General features: G+C 40.6%; 1 protein-coding gene across 2 annotated transcripts in view; it reads right to left on the bottom strand.

Annotated features, from left to right (window-relative positions):
* Positions 1 to 20,476, bottom strand: part of mef2ca (myocyte enhancer factor 2ca) — a 29,488-nt gene extending 9,012 nt beyond the window's left edge. Inside the window, exons 1-4 of one of the 2 annotated variants that reach the window (XM_034602823.1) lie at positions 20,229 to 20,476; positions 16,211 to 16,317; positions 6,376 to 6,551; positions 3,236 to 3,439 (exon numbers count right to left, since the gene is read on the bottom strand). In XM_034602823.1, the coding sequence (XP_034458714.1) occupies positions 3,236 to 3,439; positions 6,376 to 6,429 (258 nt within the window). In that variant the 5' untranslated portion in view covers positions 6,430 to 6,551; positions 16,211 to 16,317; positions 20,229 to 20,476. The remainder of the gene's footprint in view (positions 1 to 3,235; positions 3,440 to 6,375; positions 6,552 to 16,210; positions 16,318 to 20,228) is intronic. The other variant, XM_034602822.1, reaches the window with a different exon arrangement.
* Between the last annotated feature and the right edge of the window lie 1,419 nt (positions 20,477 to 21,895).

Raw genomic sequence — 21,895 nt, 5'->3', positions numbered from 1 at the left:
TCATTGAACCACGCACTCCAACCTCCCTTTCTTTTCTGTTGCAATTAAAACTCTTAGATTAATCAGCTAAATGCTCTAAGTCATGGGAGCATAATGGTGAACAGAATATCTTTGGGTTTTGGGGCATCAACTTGAGTAAAATTTTATTTTAACTCCCCTATGGCATTTAACACATGGTTAACAACACAGGACACTGGACACCTTTACTGGTGTCCACATTGGCTTTGTGAGGCCACCGTGACGTCGCCCTTTGGTCTTTGACCACCAAAATCGAATTAATTAATCGGTGAGTCTAAGTGAACATATGTACCATATTTGAAAGGATTTCCTTAAATAATTCCAGAGATTTTGCATTCACAATGCAAACACAATGAGCTTTGTGAGGGCATTGTGACCTTGACCTTCAACCACAAAAGTCGACTCAGTTCCACTGAACGTTTGTACCAAGTTTGAAGACATTCCCTCAAGCTGATCTTAAGACATCAAGAAAGAAAAAAATCTTGAATATACTTTTCAAAGTCACCGTGACCTTGACGATTGTCCACCAAAATCGAATCAGTGGACCTTGAGTCGAGGTGAATGATTGCACCAAATTTAAAGAAATTTGTTTATGGTGTTCTTGAGATATTACGTTCACAAAAACGGATGGACAATGCGAAATTGCTTGGGTTTCCACCTTTTACTACAAAGTAAAACCCTGTTGATACCAGATCTGAGCCCATCGAGACCGGATTATTTCAAATGAAATTCGGCTTTGAATAGAGTTCTGTCGCGCTGGCTGGGCTATCTGCAACTTGATTATTTACACTACACAAGTCAGTAATCAGGGAAAATAAGTAACAGCCATTCGTTTTAGAGACAGGGTCAGTGCAGATTTTATGAACTGCGTCATGCTTGAGTCGGGTTCGGAAAAAAGAAACTAGAAAGCCTGCTGTTGGGTCAAGCTCTGTTCCTTTTTCCTTTGGGCTTGGACGGGTACAGACATAAAAATGTGACCTGAGCCACACTCTGTTGATGTAGTTTGCTCAATGTTGGGTAATTTAAAAAAAGAGCCAACTGAGGTACCTCCTTTTGGGGAACATGAGTTTCCTCTGCTGTGGCTGCCTCGAAGTCCCCATCTCATTCAGACACTCCCCATCTCATTCAGACACATGACCTCTGGCCTAAATTGATCAGTTTGCCTGCTCCCTTATTAGCATGAACCTTGCATGAAGGCAGCGGCTAATAAGCTCTGAAGCGATTGAACCATCCATTTAATATTTAAGAGCAGAAACGGAAACAATGTCCATCTACGAGGTGGGAAGCATTTGGGCTGGGTGGATGGACTTAAAAATTGTGTGTGGAAAATAAAATACTGTGAAATAGTAATCATTAACCAAAGCACCAATACACAACACTCTCCTCAGATTGGCAAACCCAACAGGAGGATGGTGGGTGGGTGAGAACGATCTGAACACAAGAGAACAGGAAGCTGGACAGTAGTGACAGAGGAAATGCTACACAGCGGGTGAAGAGGATGCAGATACAGTTTAGAGCAGAGAGCAGCAGACTGTGGACATAGAGAGCAGAGATGAAGCGGCTGCCTGGGCAGATTACAGTAATGAGCCAAACAGGATTGTGGCAGATTACAGAGGATTACAGAGCATATAAAACTGGTTCTGTTGGGGCTGACCAAGAGGCCATGTGGTGGGCCGCGTGGAAAGAAAAGCTCAGGTACACACATACATGTGCACAAGGAGAACACACATGGACTCACAGTAGCAACATCCTTCCTTGTTCTTAATATAGTGCCCTTTGAGGCTTAGAGGTTTTTAAATGTTTGGAAGTCACCAAAATTCTAAATAAGACATGAATAAGTGCCTTATAACAAGGAGTCAGTCGACAATTGACCCTGCTGTGAAAATCTTGAATTGCAATCTTACCAGATCTAATGCAATAGTAACAAAGCATAACAATGCTGCATCCACTTTAGTCACAATAGTATTAAGTTGCCTCTCGATGTTAGCCATTAGGAGCGCTTTGGAGAAAAGAGTGTGCCATGCTCAGAGCCCGCAGGATTCTCTAAATTAGGGAGGAATGTTGGGGAAAAGTTCCAGGAAAAATATCTATACAGACCCAAACCATTTAAAATCTCACTGTAATCAATAGCAAGGGTTTGCACCTTTTTCTATTTACATTCCACATTATTCTTGATCAATGTTTCATGACTTCTTAAATGAAACCACAAGACAGAGCAGGAATAAAAAACTCCTGCTCACTTCCCAGTGTTGAAGCAACAGACTCCTGCCTCCTCTCTGACTTTTGACAGCTTAGGTTTAACCTTGGTGACATGGTGTGCTTAGCCAATATCCACACTGTGTGTGTGTGTGTGTAGGTGTTCAAAGAGTGTGTGTGTATTTGCATGTGCCATACCCTCACCATTGTGTTCTCCTAACACTATTACATAATTCAAAGCAGAACAAGGTTAAATCTAGTACAACTGTTTTGCTATGTTCTAGTGCAATGCTGTCTCTCTCTCTCTCTCTCTCACACACACAAACACATACACACACGTGCGCACTAATGCACACACAGAGAAATGAAGTTCCTGACAAGCATCTGCGACACAGTCCCTCCAGTCGTTTCCAGCCTGATCATATTTATTATGGATTATTCTGAAGAATTTTATTCATTTACTCAGTTGTTGAATCTATAACAGACGTTTTCATACTGCGAGGCTCCTTCACAGATTGTTTTTAGGTTCAATAGGACTTTCCGTGGAAATTACTATGATCGTTATCCATCGTTAAAAAGCATCTATAAACCCAACTGAATATCATAGAGAAAGAAATGCTTCTTATATCGGTGAAGCTGTCACCTCTCAGTTCTCCTCCTTATCACAGTGATCCAGTGATATTTGTCTGTATGCTGCAAACAGAAACTGCTAACAGGGAATTATTAATTTCACTATGGTACTATTACCATCCTGATTTGCCAAAATCAAAGAACAAAGTAGGGGGGTAATTTGCCAAAAGATATTCAGTTAGAAATAGTTAAGAAATAGTCAAAATACAAATTATTTTGGACTTTCATTGAGAACCAAAAATATTCAGTTTACAATGATATTAAAAAAACATTAGAAATGCCTTTAACAACTAATCAGATTGCTCCTGATTATTTTTCTGTCAATGAGCTAACTGATAGATCTAGTGTGTGTCTGTGTGTGTGTGTGTGTGTGTGTGTGTGTGTTTCTTACATCCACAATATCCGAGTTGGTCCTGCTCTCGTGGGGCTCGTTGTATTCTGTGTATTTGAGCAGAACTTTGTCCATGTCGGTGCTGGCGTACTGAAACAACTTGTTGGTGCTGTTGAAGATGATGAGTGCAATCTCACAGTCGCACAACACGCTCAGCTCATATGCTTTCTTCATCAGACCAAACTTGCGCTTGGTGAACGTGACCTGGAGGAAGAGAGCAGGTAAAGAGGGAGAGGAAATGTTGTCAGTCATACATGGCTGTAGTTTTACTGATCATGGTTGGTTGATCTTCAGTACATTTTGAAGCATTATTGCTTGTTAACCGAATTGTGTTGAAGTAGGATATGTGAGAACTTAAGTCATTCTCTGACTTTCCATCTGGTGCCATTATCAGGTCAAATGTTGATTTCTACAACAATAATCCAAGTGTCCATTACTGTCATTACAATATGAGCTGATGTGTAGTGTAATCATAGTCATTTCTCAATAACCTGCATGTTTTCATCTGGAATTATAATTATAACAGTCTTTCATTATAAATTAAAAAAAAATCTCCTTGGTCCTGATCTAGCTAAGGCAGGAATGTGGAAAGTTTGATCAATCCTTAACTGCTGCACCTTTCTGGCTTGGGTTGATCAGTCATCAATCAGAGCTAGTTCTACAACCACAGCCAGAGCTATGAATATAACATCAAAACTGGAATATAGTGACAGAGCAGCTTAAACTCATACTGGTATGTTCCTTCAAAGATAAATTCACACTCCTCCTTTTCATAGTTTGCACACACACACACACACACACACACACACACACACACACACACACACACACACACACACACACACACACACACACACACACACACACACACACACTCACACTCACACTCACATATTGCTCTACCATCATACAGTCCACAGAAGGACTGTGACGGGGTCAGTGCTGCTCTGCTACTGGGGTCAGGAAGCATATGTGCCTGCATTTCCTGTCATAACAGGAAAAGAGGAACCACTCCCCCAGACAGGACTTAGTCTGTGTGTGTGCGTTCGCGTGTGCGTTCGCGTGTGCGTGTGCATGCGTGCGTGTGTGTGTGTGTGTGTGCATGCGTGTGTACACTTGTGTGTACAATTGTGTGACAATGCCTACGCATAAAACTCCCTTTGACAGTATGCTCTTATTACTCAGGTGTAATATTCTTTGAATTGAGCTAGCGGGTCTTACATGTTGAATACAGGCTCACATACAGCCCCTCTGACTGGGAGTCAGACAGCTTGTGAGGATCATATGACATGATATCACCAGTTTGAGGAACTGTAGTGCGTCTGTATGTGACTGGTATTGTGTTAGAGTGTGACGAAGGAGGAGACAGTGAATGAATGAGTGTCTTCTACCAGAATCTTATTTATATGGAGGCTTTAAAAAAATACAATCAACTAAATAAATAAGTTCTGTTAAAAAAGTGCCTTTGTCAAGCATGGTTTTCACAGGTTTGGGTGAAAAAAACTCAATGTCTCAGAAACTTTAGATACAAGCCAAAGACAGTGTGCTGGAAAAACATTTCTAAAATTTCACCCAAAAAAATGTGACATGCATATGTAACACGTGAAGCATTGGCTTTAAAGGGATAGTTCACCTAAATATGATATTTCACTCATTATTTACTCACTCCAATGCTGATGGGGGAGTGGGAGAAGTGTTTGAGTCCAGAAAACACTTTGGAGTTTCAGGGGTAAACAGTGTAGCAGCCGAATCCAATACAACTGAAGATATTAGGGACTTATCTTCAGACGTAAAAAAACTAAACAGAAAGAAAACACAACATGTCTTCATACTGCTGGTGTGGTGTCATCCAAGTATCTGCAAGCCCGACATTCATATTCGACTCGAAACAAGGTCATTTATACCAAGTTTTAAGCCTAAAAGTCTTGTGATATTTTTTCTGACGAGGTGCATTCAGGGACCATCGGAAATGTTTACGTCAGCTAGCTTAGCCATTTTTGTTGGACATTTAGGCTTAAAACATGGTGTAAATGACCTTGTTTCGAGTCGAATATGAATGTTGGGGCTTGCGGACACTTGGATTACACCACACGAGCAGTATGGAGGCATGTTATGTTTTTTGTCTGTTGTTTTTTTATGTCTGAAGATAAGTCCCTAATATCTTCAGTTGTCCTGGATTCGGCTGCTACACTGTTTACCCCTGAAACTCCAGCAATGTTTTGTGGACTCAAACACTTCATCCACCGCTCCATCGACCTAGGGGTGAGTAGATAATGAGTGAATTATCATTTTTGGGTGAACTATCCCTTTAACAGCATCACTGCTAAAGAAGATAAGTTGAAAGAAAAAGTGTTCTCTCACAGGTTGTTGTGTTGCTGATCACTTAGTTAATTACCAGTGAGATTACTGTGTGCCATTCTGGTTGGCACAAACTGTATTTGGTCAGACAGCTCTTTTGGATCCAGAGAATTGACATGTGAACTTTTTACCCTCAGGACTCAAATTCATGTCAAAGATCATTGTAGACTTAATTGAAGCAGCTTTTAAAGAGGGTTCAGTCGTGGTCATGAAAGATCCGGTGCTGGTCATTTCATGCTGCTTTTATTGGATTGTTAAATTGAGTATGTTTTGTGCATTGTTTACATCTTGTTCTGTTTTGTATGTATTTTCTTGTTTAGTCTTTACGTTAAATCGTGCACTACTAAATGTAGTTTATTGTTGAGTTCTATGTAGGACTGACATTACAAACTGGTTTAGACTATAACTGTAACACCCAGCAGTACAGGGCTCTTTTTTGTTTTCTAGACGGATGAAAGTTCCAAAAAAAACATTTGTATACATACTCCCATGTTGCGATGGTGTGTGGAGGATCCCCCCTAAGCTTTATTTTTCGGCATTTCCAAAACTAAATCCTGTCAATATTGTATGTCATGTTCTGATTGGTCGGATCGGTTTGTAGATGTACGTCTTAGCCAAACTATTAAAACTTGCTGTGACACTAATGGCAAACTGTCACATGAAAGTTTCATCCTCAGTGTTGTGAACATGTCATAGGGCCAACCTTAACTGACCGCTGCCGTGTCTTTAAACATGTTAAATTACTGTCACATCTGAAAGGTGAAAGCCTTCTGTATGCTTACATGTCGGTTCCGTTCATCCATTATCCGGGCTATCTGAATCTTTTTTCTCCCCATCTTCGGTATTTATCCTGTTGCTTTTCCTCTTATATAGAAACGTCTCCTCCTCTGGTTTCTTTGTTTGACTCACAGGTCCTCAAGGTTTCTCACTATCAATTCCAAACTGCTGGCTGGGTCCTGTGGAAAATGAATAAACATCAAAACAACATATTCATTATGGTAAAAAAAAATATTAGAAAATGCATCAAACCCAGTCCAGAGTATAAATCAGTTTTACATTTCAGTCACATCTGAAGACATGCCGTGTAAACATCTAACCATTTCCAGGGCAATAAAACCAACAAAAGACTTCAAAACAAAACTCAGACAGAAACATGTATGAACACTGCATCTAATTACCAAAAAGGGATTGCGTGTGGGTAGTATTGCACGCTGAGTAGCAATGTTCACCCGCCATGCACGCACAGACAGGCAATATATTGTCTGTTTGCATACCCGTCCATTTACTGCTGCTGTATCCCCCTGACACACCCCAAAAACCCAGCTTCCTCAGGGGGTTACTGTACACTCAGGAGGAAGTGAAACAACCCTGCATGTCAGAATGCGAATAATAAAGAGTGATGAGTTGGGATGGATCCTGTGCTATGTAAAAACACCTGGAAGTTTGGAGAAATGACATTTGAGGACACCAACTCTGAGTGGAGCTGAGATGGGACACGCCTCTGTGAAGTGATGGGATGAGAATCACGTCAACAATGATGATAATGACACTCAACAGTACATTTTATACAAAATGATGTTATATAATGTTATATGTGTCTTTTTAAGGAGAGTATTTTTACAATCACCATCAAAACAGGAAAAAGTGGAGGAAGAGACAATATACCGTAATGTGTTTTTTATTTTAGAAAATTCTAAAATGCAGCTGTGTGAATTGACCTATATCCAAATTCAAACTTAGCTTTAGAAAGTTCCTTCCAGAGTGAAGACAGAAAATCAATCAATCAATCAAAATGTATTTGTATAGAGTATATTCACAAATCACAATTTGCATCATGGGGCTTAACAAGGTGCAACCCCTCTGCTATTAACCCACGATATAAGTACCAAAATAAAATGTGGGTGGGAAAACAAAAACCTCAGAGAGAACAGCAAGTGAGGGATCCCTCTCCCAGGCCAGACAGACAGGCACTAGATGTTGTGTGTGACAGAGCACATCAACAAAATAACAATATTTACAACATTATGGAGAAAAGACAGTGTCTAACATAAAAGAAGAGGTGTAACAATGTTTAAAGTATTTATACAGAAGAAAAAGTCTACCAGAGATGAAAAGAGCAGCAATCACAAATGTAATGACAGTGCATTGACAGTAATATATACAGTATGTGGAGAGGCACTTTGTATATCTAAGCAATCTACTCTATTTTCAGTTTTGACATGCAGGAGAAAAAAAAGTTTTTGGCTTGTAGCAAGGTTGTTTTCACTTCTTTTTCAATTAAAAAATAACCATGTATGTGTGAATGGGGTCTAAAATCATGCTAAGCTAACTAATCATTTCTACAGGTACTTACGCAAGTTGGATACACATTGGGCTAGACTGCAGTCATATAAGAATTGCAACCTCAAATAGGGTAATAAACACGTTTGAATACTGTGTGACAAAGCAGGTGGTGACTGACCCACACGTTTTTCCGACTGGGCTAACCACACTTGCTGCTGAAACTGCTCAGTCCAACCAACCAGTACAAACCCTGATACTCGACTTGGCGGCGGCTGATAACAGCTCTTGTACAGACTCGTTGCCCTCGATGCTTCCTGTACATGCCAAACCTCAGGCTGTATGCCAAAAACAACTAAACTAAAAAGATGGGATTATGGCTCTCTGGGCTGCGTCCAACTGAGCATACACAAGTGTCATTCAGATATGTTTCTTTTATACTTTTACAGAGTGGGAGAAAAACATGCGTGTCTCCTCTGAAGCACTGCAGTGACACATTTGGCAAACCACAATATCGAAAAAAATCAGGGAAAGGAAAGCAATTTCAGTAAGAGTGTAAAGAAATAAACCATTAAATCTGTTAGACCTGATAAATACAACAACTTTGATTTATCAATGAAATGGGACATCTGCTAGAAGTGGGAAATTATGTGTAACACTATTAAGAAAGACATGTGCAGGACTATCAGCACATGCAGTGTGTGTGTTTGTGTGTGTATGCCATGTGACCCATGTCTCACTCCTAAAGTGGAGCTTAAAAGCTTGGGTCACCGAGTTAACTGGATGTTCACACACGCTGAGACAGACGCACACAAACACAAACACACACGACAGGTTTTCTTGGCAGCCCTCCGCCGTCATCACAGCAGGGCAAAGGAAAAAAAAGGCGTGCTCATTTCCAGGAGGTGCCAGCCCTCAGGCACATGGGATGACACGAAGAATAAAATTGGGATTTGTGAAGGCGTAAGAAGATGGTGAAGGTGTGCTCTCTCAACAAAAGGAAGAAATTGAATGCGGTTCTCCCTTTATGTCAATAAAAGTCTACAAAGGTTGCTATTTTGCTTTATCTCACTCATCTCTTAATTACTATCATCATCGTTATTGATTGTATTACGATTTTAAATGCAACAGACAAGGGCGGCAACAAACTGATTTTCTTGATTCATTGTTTTAATAAATGTCTAATAAATCTTCATCACGGTTTTGATCACCTGATCCCGATCAGAACCCTGTAACACTTAGTATCTGTTGAATGCAATTCAAACCTATATAAATTTAGTTGATGTTGATAAAATATGTAACTGAGACATCAATGCAACAGCTATGGCAACTTAATTGACACCTTATTTTTCACATTCACATTCTGGTTTTAAAAGATGATGTTTATAACCTTAATTTATTGGTATACGACCGAGAATTACAGAAACAGTCCACTCTTGGTTGTACTACAGCGTTATGGGTGATGGGCTATTAAGGCTATTGTGTCGGAACATAGAATCGTTGATCAGTGCAGATATATTTACATCACCACACCCTAATTTTTCTATGCCATGCGAGCAAAAGTATAGAAAACACTGCTTCAAAATAAGCAGAATGAGGTGGACAAACACAACAGAGTTCAGTCAAGAACAGATCAGTTAGTTAATTATGATCGACTTTGGAAATCTCTATTTATGGTCAGCACGTCTGTATTCTGCGTCATGTGACATCTGGAACGTTGACTCCATGCCTCTTCCTCCTCTTCACCAGAATGAAAAAAAAGCTGGATAGTCACAAGGTAACTACTTCGAATGGAATGGCAATCAAGTTCAAATCAGGAACAGTATTTGCTTGTCAAAGGTGCTACCTCTCACCTGTCTGATTGCTTCTTCTTCTGTAGGTAGGCGTCAAACACATTTACCGTAAACAACGGTAACTGGTGATGATACAGTTGGGGATGAGTTGGATGATATTCCATTAATTTATCTACAAATATCATGCAGAATTTTGGCTCTCAGACCACAAACTACAACATGTTTTTGTTTAAACTTGCTTTTAGAGAGAACATTGTATTCTCCCTGAAGAGAGGATTTAGGGCAAGACTGTATTAGACTGCATTAGTTTTAGCTCGGTGTGCTTAATAAACTGTCAAATTAGTGTATTTGATCACACTTTTGCATTTAATTAGATACTCAACTATAATCTTTGCGTATAATTGTTTTAGCTATCAATCACAAAAGGCAAATCACTCAGTTTCAAGCTTCTAATTTGTATATGATTATAAATTAAACGCTTGTTGGTCAGACAACTTGTGAGGGACATTTTTGTGAGTTGATAATTCCAACAAATCAATCATTAATGTCAATAATAATCTGTACTGCGTGTTTTCCCTTCTCCTCAATTATTTTTCCATCCACATCTTTGACATGAGGAATGTGTGAATATGATCTGACAGCTTCTGTCACCAGAAGATAATTGATGTGTTTTGCCAAAACAAACCACTCTGATTAAGTGGAGAGATGTGATACTATCAAAATCGTGTGCAGCGAGCAGGAACATGCCAGCCTGAAAGCGTTACATGAATATCTAGAGCCTGAGTCACGCCGGCTGTGAGCCTACCTCTCTTCAGGAAAACAGCACAAGGACCAACACGGTTTAAATTTAGAGCGCCCACAGACAACAGCACACTCAGCATGTTGTAGTAAAGGAGAGTTTTAGGCCAAACGGAGTCGTGAGACGTTAAGGGAAACATTGCATTTAACTCTCAAAATCAGTGAGTGGGTGTATGTGTGTGTACTGTAACTGTAGATGTGATTTAATGCAGAGTTTGATCTTTTCCAGGATGACAGCATACCCCCCCCCCCCCCCTCACACACACTCACACAAACTGTCCTGCTATTTTTAGACTCCGTGTAAAACAGAAGGACTCCAAAAATAAAAGAATGAACTTTTTACCCCAAAGAACAATACGACTGGTTTCTGGTTCACAGACAGAGGGAGCGACTGTTGAGCGGAGGAAAAGATGGAAATCAGCCATCTCACGCCGTCCTTAGCTGCTCCCTCTTTCTTTCTCTCGGACTTGCCAATTATTTTCCAACATGCTGAACCTCAGAGAGAGGCCAAGTTTGACTGCGTGTGTGTGTGTCAGTAGTGGAGTACTTAGATCTTTTATTTAAGTAAAAGTACCAAAAACAAATGGTAATAGTACTCTCATACAAGTAAAATCCTGCATTCAAATTTTTTCTCAAGTACCTACTGTAAATATCATGTACAACATGTACTTAACACTTTCAAAAGTAAAAGTATTAAATGCAGAGGAATTCTTAGCAGCACTGAACTCTTGTTGAGAGTTAGTTTTGAATTATTTTGTGTAGGACAGAGACTATTTATTTTCATTGTTAGGAACAGTAAGAAACACCCATCACAGTTAAAGTCAAAGTGCCACCTTCACGTGTTTTATTTTGTCAGTCCAAACTTCATAATGGTTCACTTAACTGTAATTTATAACATGTAAAAGCCACAAAACCTCACATTATTGAAGATGAATGCCTGAGATGTTTGATATTCTTACACGAAAAATTACTTCAACAAGTAATCAGTTACCCAAAGAGTCACTGACTAGAGTTTACTGATAGTTGACTGAATAACAAATCCTAAAACTAAGACTAGTTGCTTAGGTCAAATTAGTAACTAATGAGTACAGCTGTATTTGAGTAAATGTACTCAGTTTGGTTGAGGGTCAGCAATGTAGACTTGCGTGCGAGTGTCCTCACAGCTGAGAGAAACAGCTAGCGGGGGACATGTGGCAGTGGTATTCCTTGGCAGGACATTTGTGTGTCTCTGTGTCACACAAATGTCACACAGAGCCAGGGAGGGTGGGGTGGGTGGAGGATGAGGGGCAGGGGGAGTAAGGCTCTCCTGCCTGGGGCTGACAGACAGGAGGTGGATGGACTGCTGTGTGATTCACTCCATCACTGCCTCCTACTGTGCAGGGGACTTTGAGTCTTTTCTACCTGCAACTGCACTTAAACATCAATACAAAAACAAGGAAAGCTGAGCTGACAAATATAAATTATTTCTAATGAATGTTTAAGATGTAAAAGGGCCGAAAAGGATCAAATGACTATAGGTGTAGTTTGAAAGATGTCAGTCTTAAGGCCTTTGCACATCTGGCGCACATCTGGCGCACATCTGGCGTGGATGAGAACTTAAGAGATCAAACCGCAGGGAATTATTGGCCATTGTTTTACATCCTACAATTTCATTGTTCCAGGTCAGTCTCACCACTCTTACTGTATGTGCAAACGGGTTCTGATAAGGCCACTGTCCACTGCCAACTCAACATCAAACAGCAGACAGACACACAGTCAAAGAGGAGCAGCTTAACATAGTGGAGCATTTAGCAGCTAAGGAGACAGACTTTTCCCTCTGGAGGTGGGGGGGACCAAACACCGAGATAAAACTGAAGAAATACTTGATTATTTATTACTTAATTTTTAAGACGGATCATTTCTATTCTACTGACACTGACTCAGGCTACCTCAAAACTATTAAATTTTTGTTGTAACGATCTCGATCCAAACAAGCGTTTTAAGCCTACACAAGTGACGATACAAACATGTTTTCCTGGACTGATGATGAGGTGGAACTGTCAGTGTTAGCTGATACTTTACATCAAGGCTGGGCCATATGGTTAAAAATTATACAAGATCATTTTCATGTCAGTCAATATTGAGAATTAGCATGATAAATCTTACATTACTGTATCTTTTAGGTTTAAGGAGAGATTTTTGCTTTCCTAAACAGGAAAACATTGTTACAATCAAATATGTTCTAATTACTGTGCTTGCACAATGCATAAGCGATAATGGATATATATTGAACTTTTGTAATATTGCTATTGGAAGCGATTGCAGGGGACTGCTTCACGTTTGCATTTCCAAACTTTTCAGTTTTCGATGCTTGAAGACTCTAGAGTAGCGTGCATGCCAGGCCTGAATGTAGCAATTGTGATTTAAAGCTAGAACTTAGTGGTGTGAATGTAGCCTCAGGTGACATTTATCAGGAGTTTATCGTTTATCTTATGATTACAAGCTTCATATTCCATACATGAATAAGTGCCTAATCCAGTCGCAACCACAATGAACAGCAAGAAGTGGGAGAAATTTGGGGACTTGCAGAGACTTGAAACCTACTTGGAGAAAGTAATCCATCAAATTGATACTTTTTTTTTTGTGGTTGTGTAATGTTGCAGGTGCAAATATGGATGATGTGGAAAACTCTGCCTGTGGTGCATTAAGGACACTCTGAGCCCCACATTTTCTAAATGTACTTTAAATTAAAAAAATTAAAAATGTACCAATCTTCTTTGCAAAGACATTTTTTTCACTACTTGGTGTGGGAATTTTACATTTTTGTCACCATAGCACATAAAACAATTGTTTTTAATAGATGATTGCCAAATCTTAGATGTGGTGTGGGATCCCTGAACAGACCATTTCCAAAATACTTGCCAATGAATTATCAGGAAAAACTGTTAATGTTAATTTGCCAATCAATCAGGCAACCTCAAGACAGAGAAAAGCAGCTTGGGCCATTACACAAACACAAACACAAACACATACACAATACACGTGCCATGTGTGAAGCTGATGAGATTAACGGTTCTCGGTATGTGCCACATACAGACCGAGATGACGGAAATAGATGCATATGTAAAAATATCTATTTGTTTACATGTTAGGAATATTTAAGTCAACTCTGATGTTGTCTCACACATACAAGAATAATCGATGTCTCTTCCACATAGTGAGGCACATATCTCATTAATTTAACACTGGTATCGGATCAGTACTCGGCTTGTACTTGGCCAATACATACCAAAATCAGTATGAGGGAAAAGTAATTTCAGTGCGTCCTTAATATTCAGTTTCCTTTGATGTAAGACTGGAAAAATGTGTCAGATGCTCAAACTGGAGAAGCTGGAATCCTGTCAGCTGTCACCACATGATAATCACTGAAAACCTCAGTAACATACAGTAACATACAGTACAGTTTTCTGACTGCCAGCGGGTATTCAGTGTACAGTACATAAGTTCTCCTCTGTTCATGCCCCCCAGACTGGAGGCTACAGCCCTACACATTACGTTGTAAAGTGCCTTTATTGCTGTGAAGTGGAGCATGAAGTGTATTAAATGGAGAAGAGTCAAGTCTGAGACATCTGAACATCCGCGCTTATAGATTATGCACCTGGAAACACAGAATTCACCCAGGGCAAAATGAAGTGCTGTTCAAGTCAGCACACCTACTCGAATCAAGGCGAACAGCGGATTTACAAACATCAGCGTGATCAGATAACTGCAAGTTAAAAAGTGCAATATTTGGATGTGTGATATGAGGCAGAGAAACATGATATCAAGTGTCTCATCAACTTTCAAAAAACAAATACAGGCTAAATTACTGCTCAAAGTCCCTTGTAGGGTCTCAGATGCAGACACAGGTAACCTGATCTAATACATGTGGTCTGGTTAGGGACACCCCTCTATAAGCAGTGAATGAGTCACTTAGTGGCACAAACACCACATGTTCAGCCTGAGTGACTGATCTCACTCTGCACTGTCTATGGGACACAGCCTCTCTCCTGACAGATACTGTCAGGATTGTCTGGGTGGATTTTAACAAAATAATACACAAATTAGAAGCTACGATAATAAGGTGTTTACTCTTTTAGCTCTTTTTCCTACTGCAAAACCCTTTTGCCAGTTTTAAGTAGCCAGTTGGAACAGATGAAAGTCTGTGTTCAAATTATTAAAGTAAAAGAGCATTAGTAGTAGTTTAACTATCATCAGCAGAATGCCTTATGCTTCAAGTTTTGAAAAGAAAAGTACATAAAGCAGATTAGTTCAATCATTCTTCAAGCAACAAGACTCAACAGAGATTCAGACAGAATGCAGTGCGGCATTCAAACGTCATATCAGGGTTGCGTTGGCAGGGCCGTGTTGCTTCAGGTACCAACGAGAAGTTCAGTCTGAATAACTGCTGAGGGCTTGTGTGATTGGGATCTACTGGTGGAGGAGGTGGACATAAAAAGCATGACCTCAGAGTTTCTAAAACTAATAGATGCATCTTCTATAATAAAATACCATCCCAGAAGAACAAGGCAGGATTGCCAACCTGGAAAACCCCCCCAGGGGCCCCTAAAGCAGCAGCTTTACACTGTCAACATAATTCTGTAAGAAGTCTGCACCAATTAAGTCGATTACAAACCATGATATGTCCCCCAGCCTCTGCAAAATGTGGCCCCTGGTCTTGCCTACGGGCCCCTGAACTCTTTTCACTTTATGTTGAGCTCTTTTGACTGTACAGTTTTGTTTTATCAAATTTCTTGTATTTTTTTCCTCTGGTATTTCTGTATTATTGTACCACAGAACTGTGAGGCTGAAACCAACAATAACTTCGTTCATCTTCGTCAAATCGATTGATTGTTCAGTGTATTAAACATCAGAAAATAATCAAATGCCCATTCGGGTTTCCTGAAACCAAATTGCTCCAGTCAGTGTAACCAAGAGGCAAAAATTCATTCAAAACAGTCATAGGACAAGTGAAGAAGCTCTTGACGTGTGAGGAGCTGCTGAATTTGACGCTTAAGATGGATCAGTTCTTAAAACCGCTGCCATGTCAGCTCTGGAGTTCAGAGACCATGGAAGTCCTGTTTAAAGACGGTGGTTCTTCCCGCCGGGCTGCAGGTAAACACCGTGTGGATGGGTGAGTGTGAACTACAGGCTGCGTGTCAGGGTTTCCATCTCTTACCAGGTGTCGCTGAAGAAAAAGTAACGCAGCCGCGCATTCGCTCCTCGTGAGGCAGAAAAAGTTCCGACAGATTCCTCCGGTCTCTGCCCCGGGAAGAGGTTGTGGAGGGAGGGCGGACAACCGAGCTGCAACTCCGGGGCTCCACACTCAACACATACAAGACAATACAGCCGACTGCAGTGCACGCAAGTGGGGGAGTTGAAGTTCTCGGGACTGGAAGACAGGGACAGGGAGCGGGCGAGAGGAGAAGAGGAGAAGAGGAGGAGAGGAGAAGAGCCGCGGACCTGAGGGACCGCTTCTGTGTTGTTTCCTGTTGTTTATCAGTCAAGTGGCCGCACGCCCTCTCTCTCTCTCTCTCTCTCTCTCTCTCTCTCTCTCTCTCTCTCTCTCTCTCTCTCTCTCTCTCTCTCACACACGCACACGCACACGCACACACACGCACACGCTACACTTCAACAGGGACACGCTGGGGGGGGGGGGGGGGGGGGGGGGGGGGGGGGGGGGGGGGGGGGGGGGGGGGGGGGGGGGGGGGGTGGGGGGGGGGCTCACCTCTCAGTCCCGCGTGTGTTCCGTGACTTTCTCCGGTGTCTCTCCGTCCTGCGGTTCACTCCATCAGCGAGTCTCCTCCTGAGCGCGCGCCTCTGCTCAACGAGCACCTGTGCGTCAGGAGGCAGAAAACACGCGCGCACACACACGTAAGTAAATACGTCAAAGCTGCCAGAAAACCGACAGAGAAAGCATTTCAGAGACAGAGCAGTGGCGCTGAGGAACACGCGAGGTACTGAGTGTTTGTTGTTAATCTGACAGGAACTCATACTTTCAACAGGTTTATTTACTCTGCTTCTTGTTTGTTCGAGCTGTCAAGTTGTGTCCCTTGCTCAGGGCCACTGCTGCCCCTCAGCGGCAACAATCACAACTGCACCTTCTCTCATCGCATCTCTGTTCACACGTTGCTTTCAAAGTGTCATGACTACAGATAATTTGGTGTATAAGAGAGTAGTAGTTATGAATCCTTTTTTTTCAACAGGTTTACGGCGCGCTTTACAGTAAATAACAGTGCAATCACACATTTAAAACAGTTCCAATGTCAGCAAATGGAAACAGAAGAGACAAGAATAAAAAAGGTGAGTAAAAGTGTAAGAAAATGTAAAAACCTTTAAGAAAAGAAAGTAAATCACACAAAACAGGACAGCAATGACACAAGACAAATGGGTTTCATCATCCCCATGGGGGACACTCATTGGTATAATGTTTTCCCGAGCCCCTTAGAAACCGTAACCTCTACAACTAAATGTCTGACCCCAACCCTCACAACCTAAACCTGTTTCTAATAGGTGATTGTAATTACACATGATTACACATCACCCATGTTGCACAGGTTACGAGACTCTCCAAAAATTTAAATCACATTTGTTCACTGATGGAAGAAGCACTTTTTAAGTAAATGTAAAAAGCAAAATACCAATACCACAGTTTCACAAATACTCCATAAAGTCCTGCATTCAAAATAGTACTGAAGTAAAATAAGTAAATGTATTATTACAAATTACATTATGAGATGGATAATACTGATTCATGAGTGCAGCAGCAGCATTACTGTTGTAGCTGCACCACATGGAGCTGCCTTTATCTAATTTATATACACTTAGTTAATTTAGTCTGCGCAGTCACAATCTTGGGGTCAGGCCACTCCAAAAGGTCACCAGAATAATCTATGGAGCTACACAGTGATTAATATGAGAGGGAACACAATTCTGATTCAATTATCTGTTTTCATGATGGAGTTATTGAATCATTTGAAGAGTTACTGAAATAAAAAATATAGGGAAAACAACTCTATCATTGAAAGGTTAACAACTCATAAACAACAACTAGACACTCTTTTATTTTTCTATGCACACAGGGGTGACGGGGAAATGAAGAGGGGGAAGTGGAGGCAGTCTATGGAAAATATGATGTCTTAGAGGTGTCATTCAAATCCAGAGGAAGTCTGACAATATGATGATTCATGTGGGGTGTGGTTTGTGTCAGCCTTGTGAATATAGGTCCAGTATTCCTTCTCTTTTAGCGCTGTTTTTGGCTCTGTAGCTGCCAAATGCTTCAATAAGTTCACCAGCTGTTCTCTGTTTGTGTCTATCAGCTGTTAGCATTTTATTTCCTCTGACCAAATCTTTAGAAAGAAAAAAGTATATTTTTGGCTTGTAAACTCACCCAACCCTGGTAAAATAATAAGTGTGTAATAACACAATAATTACAACTGTAGAAGGCAATAAAAGGTAAGATCATTTTGTGAAACATTGCCTCACGTCACCATTTTCATTTTCACTGAAGCCCAAAATACAATCACAGTAAAAGTTGTGATGAAAAAAAACTGCTCAGATGGTCTTTGTGTACCGACATATACTACTATTCTGCATCAATAAAACAATGTCCGTTTATACATTTAGATTTAAATATAAATGACAAAATAATTTTATGAACCAAATATGAGTATTTTACAGCAGCTACAATACCTAAAACATCGACCGAAGGTCAAGCTGGTGTTAAGACCAATATAAATTTGAAATATGCAAACAGAATTTGATATATAAGCATAACACATTCAGCGAAACACACACACACACACACGCACGCACGCACGCACGCACGCACACACACACACACACACACACACACACACACACACACACACGCACACAAACATATGCAGATACAAAACTAAACCAAACCTAGTTCTGCTCCAAACCATCTCTTCTAGCTTATTTTCATGAAATGAAATGTTTGACAGTTTGTGGCAACACCTGTTGTATTTGGAAATTAATTAATTAATCAGCCTCATTTGTTCTCTATTCAAAGAGCATCCGTTTTGACAACCAAGTTATGTAGGAAAAACTGCCCAATAAGAACAGAACACCTTCAGAAAATCAGAATCAAAGTCTCAGATCTATAGATTACCACACACATGCACACACAGATTTGTTTATATTACTTGATATTCATTTATATTAATTATTTTACATACTGCAGTTGACTGCTGTGCCATCAGCTGAAATATCTATAAAACACATATTTTTCCGTGTGCTTCAACACTTCAGCATAGAAGCACAACTTCTAAAAACACCTTATTGACCCAATTATAATTTCGGTGACTTTAAGAAGCCATACGACAACTGTAAAAGGTAAACACATGCACCTACTACTAGCTCATCTGTACTCTCAGCTGCTCGGTACTGCCTGACAAAAAAAATTGTTTTGGTGTTGTCTGCAATAGCACAATGACAATAAATGAAGAGGCAAAATTGTATGCATTACCAATCAATATTTTTATATTAACAATGGATGAAATGACTGTGATGTGTAAGAAGTTTTGTTAAAGTGAAAAACCCACTGAGATCATTCATCAGTGTGGCAGTAACCTTCAGGAGGGTTTTAGCATCTTTCAGGTCTTTGTTTTGATAGATTATTTGGGCTGATATACAAAGTATTCCATTCAAAGCAAAAGTCATGTGACAATTCAGCCTTGTTATGCATTGCTTTTGATGATTAGATGCACTTAGTCTGCCACAATAAAAAAAAAAAACATCTGTGGAGTCTGTATAAAGGTGATCAGGCTTTAATAAAACCAGCTTTACTAAACAAGATATGAGAACAGTAACACCTCTGAATAACATCATGGTGGTGTTAATTTCATAATGAAGTTCTACATCAATAGTCTTCCATGAATCACCAGTCAAAATGGGAACAACTGGTCTACCTCGTGTAACGATTCCCAAACGTCTACTTGGAGTCAGCTCCGGACTAATTGACACCATGTTCAAGAAGTCATCGGCGAGACTGCATTTTGTTCAAATGGATGACCAAGAAGTCAAGCGTAAACAATCCAAAACACGGCGCATAATCTAAAAACATCAGGCTGACTTGTCTGGATTAGGATGCGCTGTCACCTTTGGAAAATAGAATTGGCATATTTTGGTCAAATAACTGAGTTAAATTGATTTGATGTCCAGCAAATTCCAGCTTTTTGTGTTTAATTACAACCCATTTAGTCCAATAAGGCAACCACTTAGAGTGGACTGTTTGTACTGTAGCTGACATAGTCATTAAGGAGATAACATGAGATGTTTCCCCCCCCCACAGCCAGTTGATTCGTTGAACAGTGGGTACAATGTCAGTCGACAAATGACTCCACAGATGAAGCCACTGTCCACTTCCTGCTCCGCAGAAACACAGAGTCAGAGAGCAGCTGGTGAACTCAGTGGAGCATTTAGCAGCTAAAGAGACAGATATTATCCCAGGAGGTGGTGGAGACCAAAAACAGAGATAAAAGAATTTTGGACATCAACTTGTTCAGTGCCAAGAAACATGAATTAAAATGATTGCTAATGTTGCTTAATATCTGCTGTATGCGTATATAAGCAATTGCTTCCATTAATTTGGCTTTCAGTTTCTATCTCCATCCCCAACTTCAATCCACTAATCATGTTCTTCTCTCCAACATTATGTACCAAGGGTTTTTCAAGCTACCTGAATATTTTTAATTCATGAATCATCAACACCATCTACTCACCAGTGCTTTTTGTTCTTCACCTGGAAGGTTCCCCAGCAGCTCCAGCTGTGGGTCAGTTCAGTCAATCCCTTGTGTCAAACAAGAAAAAGATCTTTTAAAAAATAAAAGAAAAAGAAGGAAAGAGATGACATTAAGCCAGACCAGCTGGCTTAGAAAAGAGGGGGACCCAAAACTGGGGTGCGTTGGGATCTGAGCTCTCTCCGCACTCAGCAGAGGTAGTCTACAGTGATCAGACCCTGACACTCAAACACCGCCCCCTCCCTCCCATCAACACACACACACACACACACACACACACACACACACACACTCATCTCTCTTTTACAGTCACAGCCGTACACACTCATACTCTGTGACCTCCTGTGTCCGAGCTGGCAGAGTGCATGCCTGTGGAGGAGCCCGTTCACCTGTCGGTGTCACTCGCTGTATATTTAGCTCTGAGGTGTCAGTGATGCTGCTTGTGTGTGTGTGTGTGTGTTGGAATATGTGTGTGTTTGAGTGTATGCATGTGTATGTGGGAGAGAAAAATGTGTTGCTGACACTCAGGGCCTCTGTGGGCCTTGGTGTAAGAGCCCAGGATTACTGCTCCAAAGACCGTGGGCTCTACACATTACACAGAGAGAGAGAGAGAGAGAGATCAAACCTGTGAGCATGTCCTAGATATCAGCACACCGAGCATCTGCTTGGCTGAGGATTACCCTCAGCTGTCCACTCCTGTCAGCTCTGAGCAGAGGGACGAAAGGAGGCCGGCAGGCTGTGCTGACTTCGATGATGATCCATGAATCTATCAGATATCAGCACAGAAATATGCCTGAATCATTAAAAATTTATAAAAACAACACAAGCCGAATGGTTTCTAGACCAAAGATTAGTAAATAAGTCAAGAACTGATGGTCATCTTCACAGATGCTAGTCAGATTCAACCAATCTTAATAAAACTGTCTGTTATTTTGTGAAATACATCTGATGATAAATGAAATTCTCATATCTTTATATTTTTGATCAGTAGCCTATATTTCTTACTTCACGGCGCAATTCTGTCTCAAACCGAGCATGACATTTTGACGAAAAATTAAGGCTTGATTTACAGCAGAGAAGAAGTGAGTCTGCCACTACAACCAAAACAGGAAAGTGATAGCTCTTTTGTTTCGCCAGGTCCACCGAAAGAGCCCTCTTGTTGGAGGCTGAACAAAGGGAGTGACAGAAACAGATGTAAAACAAGAATGAACCTGATAGGGAGTCTGATAGGGATGGTAAAAAGTTTTCGATGTTTTACCAGCCCACCAATGCAGGATTTGTTTGTTAGTTCTACAGCCAATCAGACTATGGAGAGAGCTCCAGGACAGGAGAGGGTCCACATTTCTTCATCTTAAAACAATTGTGTTTTACTCTGCCTCACAGCACAGAGGTCAGAGTTTCTAATTCAAACTGGGGTTCTTACAGTGGTTTCCTACTCCAGTCAGTAGCTAGGCTGATAGCGGTAGCCATGTTGTGCTCGAGTCTTTGCAATAGCGGTGCCAATAGTAGTAGTACACTGACAATGAATAGACTGGCCTAAGATAAGGCCTAAGATATGTAGAGTAGAGCGCTTAAGATATACTGATAAATGTTGTTAACTTGTGCATTTGGCAATTTGTAATGTATCATTAAAACATTCACAGAAGTGT

The sequence above is a fragment of the Hippoglossus hippoglossus genome, chromosome 12 (assembly GCF_009819705.1).
Source record: "Hippoglossus hippoglossus isolate fHipHip1 chromosome 12, fHipHip1.pri, whole genome shotgun sequence".
Classification (NCBI taxonomy): domain Eukaryota; kingdom Metazoa; phylum Chordata; class Actinopteri; order Pleuronectiformes; family Pleuronectidae; genus Hippoglossus; species Hippoglossus hippoglossus.
The sequence above is the reverse complement of the archived record's forward strand: the minus strand, read 5'-3'. Positions and strand labels throughout refer to the sequence as shown.